At 52.9% G+C, this 8,163-nt stretch overlaps 1 protein-coding gene across 1 annotated transcript in view; it reads right to left on the bottom strand.

The window, feature by feature from the left end:
• Positions 1-1,301, bottom strand: part of SKOR2 (SKI family transcriptional corepressor 2) — a 26,097-nt gene extending 24,796 nt beyond the window's left edge. The window contains exon 1 of the mRNA XM_054398062.1: positions 1-1,301. This exon is cut by the window's left edge and continues 901 nt beyond it. Coding sequence (XP_054254037.1) covers positions 1-1,301 — 1,301 coding nt within the window.
• Between the last annotated feature and the right edge of the window lie 6,862 nt (positions 1,302-8,163).

Below are 8,163 nucleotides of genomic sequence, written 5' to 3'. Positions count from 1 at the left end.
GCCCCGGGGGGCTGCGGGGGCGGCTGCAGGTAGGTGGGTACCGGCAGCCCGCCCGGTGTGCGGGGCGGCCAGAACATGCAGAAGGGCGGGTAGAAGGCGGCGTCCTTTCTGCCCGGCCAGAAGAGCCCTGAGAGGCCGCCTCCCGCCGCCGTCCCTGCGCCAGCCTTGTGTGCCGCCGCACCGCCGAGGGCATCGGCCCCTCCGCCACCTTCCTCCTTCTTGTGGCAGAGGCCGAAGGCAGCGGCAGGGAAACCGTAGGGGTGCGGGAAGAGCCCCCCGCAGCCGGGGAACTTCTGGAGCACGCCGCCGAAGGAGCCCTTGCTGGGCACCGGGATGACCGGGTAGCTCCGCGGGCTCTTGCCGCCGTGCCCTGCTGCCGCTGCTGCCACGGCCTCCTGCAGCTCCTCGTCGTCCTCAAAGCGCGGCCGTTTCTGGTGCAGCTCTGGCGGGGCGGCCAGAAGGTGCGGACTCAGCAACCCGCCGCCTACCACAGCAGCCGCCGCCTTCACCGAGCCTAGCGGGTGGCAGGCGGCAGGGGCGGCTGCGGCGGGGGCGGGGGGAGCAGGCGGCAGGGCCCGTTTGCGGCTGCCGCCGTTGAACATGGCCTTGACGTCCTCCCAGGCGAAGACCAGCTCGTCCTGGGGACTTTTATCGGTGAGCTTGAGGTGACGACGCCAGGAGTTGAAGTTGGCGGCGTCGGGTTGAGTATACTTCGCGTCGGGAGTGCGGTGGGAGTGGAAGATGAACTTGTTGGGCGAGAAGTACATGCTGCAGTAGCTGCACTTGATACACTTGGCCCGAGAACTGTTATAGCGGGCCGGGATGAAGCTGCCGCGACAGCCCCAGGCGCACTCGTGGGACACGTCGAAGGCGAAGTTATCCGGCAGTTTGGGAGGCCGGTTCTCTCCCAAGAAGGACTTGCAGAGCCTTTCTGCTTCTCGTTTGGTGATCATACCGCAGCGGCGGGAGGAGATGGGCATTGCCCCGGCCCGCCGGAGGATCTCCAGCTGCACCGGTGTGCACTGCACGCAGGTGATGCCCAGAGCCACCCGCCGGTTGTGGATCTCGTTGTAGCTGAAGTTTTTAAGGAGGGTGTTGGAGATCTGCGCTAGGCACAATCGCTCCTGCCCGTCGATGACCAGAGAGACGATGGGGATACCGTAGAGGATCACCTGCCCCACCTGGTTGGGCTTCATGGTGGCGTGTCCGGCCCTCGGCTGGTTCATGGGGTCCGGCGGGTACGCGCTGGACGGCGACGGCAACAAGATGTCGGTGGGGCCGGGCAGCGGGCTGGTCGCCATCGTCTCAGCGCCGGGGGTGCTGCTCAGCTCCAGCTGCGGGCGGAGAAAGAGGAGAAAGACACAGCGCCGTCAGCCGAGGACCCACCGGGGATGGAAGGGGTCCCTGCTGCAAGCATACACATACCCTCGAGTTTCCCGACGTGGGGAAGCGCGACCCCCAGCGACCCTAACCCCACGCTGGCCTCTTCGGGGCTGTAGCCAGGGCTGCGCGCTGCTTGCCTCCTCCCACACCGGTTCTCCCCTGTGCGCATCCCGCCGCAGGTGCGGAGATGACAGTAAATGAACCAACCGCCCCACGTTAGGAAGATATTCCAACCCACAGGCGGTTCATCCCGAAACACGTATCGGAGTTGTATGTCCCCGACCTGGAACCTCTGGAGGCTGCTCTGCAGAGCCTCTGTCGGCACGGGGCCTGCTTCGCGCCCGCGTGCTTGGCTCCACGAATTCATCTCTTCCCAGCGGCGGGAAAGCCCGGAAAAGGAATTAAAAAATTAAATTTTCTCTATGCTTTCTGCGGCTATCCGCGTATCCTCCCCGCCTAATGCCCTTTACCTCCGCGGTCAAGCTCTACCCGTCCCTCCGACGGGAGGGAAGCACATCCTCACCTCGCCGCCACGTAGCAGCGAGCCCAGCCGCAGCCTTGCCCTCGTTGCGGCGGCTGCAAGCGCGGAACCTCCGCGCCTCGCTGGGCGCGCGGCGGCCCCCCTGTGGGCTCGGTGACGTCAGTGACCGGGGGGCGGTGAAGACTGGTGGGGGCTCCGTCTCCCCCCCTTCTTCCCTCCTTCCTTCCTTCCTTCACCGCACCGGGAGGGGATGCGGACACCCCGTCGGGGCACGGCCTCCTGTCGCCGCCCCGCTCCGTGCTCATCTGCCAGCCGACTCCGCGCAAGGTTTCCCGGTCAAGAGACGCCGGATTTGGTGAAGGAGTGGTTGAAAGAGGGATGCGCTTTGGCTATTTTTGCTCTTTTTCGTCCCCCCGTTCCTCCCCGCTTTTTTTTTTAGTCTTTTCCCCACAACGGTCTGAGCCCAGTCGCTTACAAAACAAAACAAAAAACAAAACCAACAACCCCGAATATGCTGCTTAGAAAAACCCCGTCTTTTCGGAAACGGTATTTTTTAACAGATCTATCCGAAATGACTTGACGGGCCGGGAGAGTTAAAAAAAAAGGGGGGTGGGGGAAGTTCATTTTTAGCCATAACCCTATCCTCATGGGCATCAATAACTGCTGTGACCTGCAGTCCCCTTCCAAAATGCACTGGAGTGATTCACCAAAACCATTTTGAGAAGGAGCAGGACTCAGGTTCTCGCTCCCAGAACAAGGCGCAAATACATTTTGTTTTATTCTGATTGCCTTATGCCCACAATTAAGGAATAAAATCCAACCCATCAAACGGTCTTCAGCATCCGTCTTCCTTTTTTTTTTTTTTTTTTTTTTTTTTTCCCAAAAGATGAAGAGTGCAATAAAAATGTAGGTCCTTTTTCACTATCTACCCTGAAAAAGCTTCAGTAGCCTCGTGGGTCCCCACCGCCGCTCCACGCGTAAAGGAGCAGGAACCCAAACCTGCTCGATTCCCGTCCTTTCCAGAGAGACAAACTATGAAACAGACTAAAAAGGAAAATGAAAAAGAAAAAAACCCTAGCTAAAACATGTAGGACATATGGACTGTCAGGTGCTTCTTAATTGTTTCTTAATTCTCTGATTTTTTTTCTTTTTACAAAAATACTTCCACTTCTCTCTTTTTTTTCCCCTGTGCACATGACCAATACCAAACCTTTTTTTGCACTTTTAGCCACGAAAACTTGATGTTCGGGTTTGTTTGGCTTTTTTTTTTTTTTAATTTCACGCTCACCAACTCCCTTCATTTTCCCTGGGCAGCTAAATGGCAGGGACCCCCAGATCTCTAGGATCCTCTCCAACTTTGGGGAAGAAAAAAAAAATCACATCTCTCCTTATTATTTCAGTCACTTCTTATTAAACCTGCGTGCTTCACTGTCACACAGAAGCTTCCTTCCCCCTTTTCCCCCTCCTTCCTACTTTCCCCTGAACCTCTTCTGTACGGAGGCTGCTGCTTTCCGTGAGCAATAGCTACAAGCCTCACATTGGTGACATTTTAATCAATGCTTCCTAGCCAGACTGACATGAATTTTACACTTCAAAAGTCTCCTCCGCCAGCTAATTGATTCAAATTGTTTTATTGGTTAAACCCGTGTCACACATTGTATGATCTATTACCACGCCAGGGAGAAAATCTCCCCTCCTTTCTTCGCTCTCTGGTCGGTACCAGGAGGGACAGAGTGAGTTTTTAGGTAGAAAGCGCCTGCTTTTGCCGGGTATTGGTACCTGCATCCCCTCATCAGCCGCCGGACAGCGCGCTTCTGTCTCTCGGCGACCCGGTGGCTTTTCCCCGACAATTCCCGGGAGAACCGGGGATGGACAACTTCGCCCCAGGCTCTGAGCCCAGCGTTGGAAGGGAAGGAAAAGCGAGTGCAGGAGGTGAAATGGATGAACGGGTTTTGCAAAGCGCTTTCAACGAAGCAATCCCCCGAGCTCCGTCCTCGCAGCTCGGGAGAGGCTGAAAACAGACTCGTTCCGGGGCAATCGCTAGCCGGAGACTACGTTTTACTTAGTGATGATTAAACGAAAAACAAAATTCAGCTTTTCTGTTCACCTGTTCTGTACTATTGACTTCCTTGAATTTCGTTGGAAAAATTGAAAGGCTTACTAAGTTTCTTTTAGACGGAAAGCTGAAACTCATGGGAACAGGGCCTACTAGTCCCCATGGAGGGGAGATGGTGCAAGACCCTCTGCAGACACTGCCTGCAGTCGCACCGAGGGGCTTTGGCTCCGTGGAGTTCTCCGAAGTGGGAACAGAGACCGACCCACACCAGCACCTTCGAGAAGCAGGGCGAGAACTTAGTGTTCTCTACTTTTTTGACTACTTAATTCTTTCGGGGACTCCAGCCAAGAGGGGCATAGGTGTTGAACTTAGCTTCCTGGAGAAGACGTGATCCACCCAGGGGCCGGGTGGCTCCCGCAGGTGGTCTCTAGTCTAGCGAGGACCGCGAGGCTCCTCCGGCCGCAGTCGACCCAATTGCCATCCCTACGGGCCGGCTGGAGCCCAGCCTGCGCCCTGAGCAGGATGCGAGGGATGGAAGGGGATGAGTGTGGTATCCCGACCTAGGGCAGAGTGTTACACTGCTCCTCTGTTAACTGCAGACCTGGGTTCCTGTCCTGTTGTCACCTCCAATTACTCTCGTTCGTTACTTGCTGTTGTCGTTTGCAACGGCTGGGTTGGAATCAACTCCTTGGAGAGGAAAGGGGAAAGTGGACCAACTTTTCCCACAAGTCTGGGAAAGATAGGCACAAGTCCTAACTCCTTTTCCATCTTTCTCTGTCTATCTGCTGAGGGAGAGGCGGCAGCAGCAGCTCCCCTGGCTGCAGATTGCTTCGTGCATAAACGAGCATCTGAGAGAAGCGGCCAAGTTTAAAACTCTCCAACCTCACGGCCTTTATTTATTTCCACAGCGCTTAAATATTGTAGCAGAGAGGCCACCGGGAGCAAGATAATCTTGGTGCGTTTAAAAAACCACAGAGAAAACCACCCTCAGCGCGGATCCATTCCCTCCTCCTTCCCCTTCGCATCCCATTGAAACTTGGGGCGTGTGAGTAACGGACACGCAAGGTATCGCTATAAAACCGCTTCTCCTAACAAAATTTGGGCAGCAAAGGAGGTTTTCAAAAGACTTTTTTTCCTTGGTTTTTTTTTTTTTTTTTTTTTTTTTTTTGAGGGGCGGGTGGGGGAGGGGGGCGGGGGAGGGAGACGGGGGTAATAGATTTCACTGGCCCTGCTTGGTCTAGAGCAAAGCTCTTTTAAAAGTATATATTTTTTTTTTTCAATCACGTTTTGTTATATTAAGCAGAAAGCAGAGAGGGCATGTGGAATGGAGGTGGTCCCATCTGGAAAACCCCGGAGCTCATTTAGATCACATCACTTCGGGCTTTTGTCTCTGCTCTTGAATAACCCGGCTAGACACAACAAAAGGGCAGAGATCTTTTCTTGGAGTTTTTCAGTGGCAAGAGGACGTCTCGAAAAGATGCGTCTATAACCATAATAAAGGGAGGGGAAAAGACCCAATGCGATCTTCTCCGGGCTCTCTAAGGGTACCGTGAGAGTTTAGAGATGGCGCATTTCTGGGTAGTTTGATATCCGCTGAAAACCAGCAAGGCGACTGAAGGGAAGAAACCTTGAACGGCATCTTTTGTCTGAGGGAGCACTCTTAACTCATCAATTTAATATGTTCCGAGCGATCCAAACTCGAGGTGGTCCTCGCCGAAGGTACGTGTAGACCTCAGCCAGGACATACGGATACCCTCAGGGGAAAGTCCCCGTTCAGACCCCAGCATTACCTTCCTGAAACAGCACCAAAAAATGCGATTTGAGATTTTATTTCATCATACGGGAAGCGACTGGAAACCCGTGAGGAGATGGATGCTTCGTGTCCCTCTCCTCAGAGCTTAAAAACGCGAGTCGGTTTATTTCTATCCTGCTTGGGGATGGGGTGGCATAGATGAAAACAGCTGCAAGTTTAGATGTGGGTGAATTAACCCCTTGGGAGTGTTGTAGAATAGGAGCGGAAGAAAAAAAAAAAAACGAATCCCAAACCTATTTCAGCTACTAGTTGTTTTGGTTTGGGTGTAGTTTGGTTTTGGGTGGTGTTCTTGGTTTTGTTTTTAATTTCAAAAGTATAATTTAAAGCGCCTTGAACACCTTTGATTGGAAATATGCCTGCTTCGAAGTAATGTAAAAGAGGAACAAACTGCCAGGGCAGAGAAGCGAGGCTCCAACCGGGCTGTAACGGAGACCAGCGAGCCCAAACTTCCGAGGAAAACGTGAAACTATCGGGAGAGGAGTCATCATGTCAGTAAATAATTCGATTTTGCGTCTTTCAGAACCCAGCAACTTTGCGTGTCTTAGAAAGCAGATTGTGCAAACAGACGATTAAGATGAGCACTGAGACTTTCAGAAGAGATATAATGAACCAGCTTTAATTACTATCTTGAAATTAAAAATGTAATATACAGATTTAAATTTATTTTCACCTAAATTGTGTATAAAATTATATGGCGCTTTTTTTTCCCAGGCTAAGAACGAATTGCCACCAAGCTTGCCACTAAAAACTCTGAAGTACTTTTCCAAACCCTGTTCCCCAACACACAGTAATAATGGTACATTTATCATTACTGATGACCACCCACTGGTTTATTATTGCTTTGTTGCAACTATTACAATCACGAGATTTCTTTATTTACTGTTAACATTCACTTAAAGCTGAATGTTAATGACTCTTCTGAATTCACCAAAGAGTTTTCCGTTATATTTCAGGAGCAGTTTTGGCTTGGGTTTCAAAAACGGCATAAAAGGAGGAGAAATGCTGGGTGGTGGTTTGCTCCTGGCTTTCTCTCCCCCCCCCCCCTTCTTCTTCCTAAAAGGCTGTTTGAGAGGATTTATTTAAATCGGATTTTCAACAGAGTTGCAAGAGCCTTGGCGTAATGCACGTACTTGACTGTAGCTAATTATGTGAGTATTTTATTACAGGAGATTCATTCATTATTGATAAATGTTTGCAGTAAGTTCCTGCTATGCAGAGTTGCATTTTATGAGGAATAAACAACCTATGGGGATTGGGATTGTTTGGCTATTACACTCCTGCACTCTTTGACAGTTCACATTACCCACTCAGGGGTCTGGCTTGTCATCTTCTCCCTCTCTACACCCAAATGAAACTTCTTTCCTTATCCACCATCCCATTCCTCCAGTCTCCCTCCTCTCTTTCCATGTCTTCAGGATTATGTTAAAAAAGTGACTTATCCGGGGAGGGGTATTCTATTCCAGAAATGCTAAATGCAAAGGGTTATTGAGACCTCCTGCTCCGGCGCAGCCGATGGGCAGGAGCTGTGCAACAAGCAGGTAGCCCGACAAGAACGGGACTCGGGGGAGAAGACTTTCCCGAGAGCTCCCCACTTCGGTTCCAGCTCTCAGACCCCCAGCTTGTGGGTGCAGCAAGTAGAAAGTAGTAATAAGAAGAGTAGAAGACCTATCGTTTCGCCCCGACTTTAAACCTGGAAGCCATTGACAAAGCAGAGGAGACGTCTCTCACCAGGCTAGTGGCAACCTCTTACCCATCCTCTCTCCCCAGATCAGCCCCTTCCCGGGAGAGGACGGTCGCTACGCGTAGGAGAAAAGGTAGGCAGCGCTGCCCTCAGTCCTCACCGGCAGGACACAGCGCTGCGCGGACACGGTGCTGAGCGGAGAGTTTTGCACCCCCATCCCCACCTCCCCGGAGGGAGTGGGGACGGGAGGGCTCTGCTTTGGCCTTGAGGACCGGCCACCCTTGCTCCCCCTGTCCTGTCTCCGAATCCGGCCCACAGTTAATTTCGAAGGAAAATAAAAAAGAGATACACGTGTGTATCTAGAAGAGAAGCAGGAGGAGGAAAACGATCAGCTCCTGCGAGGGAGGCTACAAACCGTCGTCCCTTCCCTCCGCTGCACCCCGAACTTGCGAGGGCCTCTCGCCCACGGGGACTTCCCCAGCTAGACGCGATCCGGTGTCGGTCAGCCGCCTACCCCACGCTCCAGCCCCGAGCGGTAGCACGAGCACGCGACCTATCGCGACAGCAAACGACAGTACAATTGTACTCCGAGAGGGAAAGAATACTTCCCCTCCGATTCTCTTTCCCCTTTACCCCCAGCCTCATGTCTTACCTGCCCGCCCAAATTCCATGGGCCCCTCCTGGAACAGGGGGGCGGCCGGCTCTGGGCCGCTTTCCGCGATCGCTGCGCTGCGTGTAAGTTTGTCTGC

The sequence above is a fragment of the Indicator indicator genome, chromosome Z, assembly GCF_027791375.1.
Source record: "Indicator indicator isolate 239-I01 chromosome Z, UM_Iind_1.1, whole genome shotgun sequence".
In the NCBI taxonomy this organism is placed as follows: Eukaryota; Metazoa; Chordata; class Aves; order Piciformes; family Indicatoridae; genus Indicator; species Indicator indicator.
The sequence above is the reverse complement of the archived record's forward strand: the minus strand, read 5'-3'. Positions and strand labels throughout refer to the sequence as shown.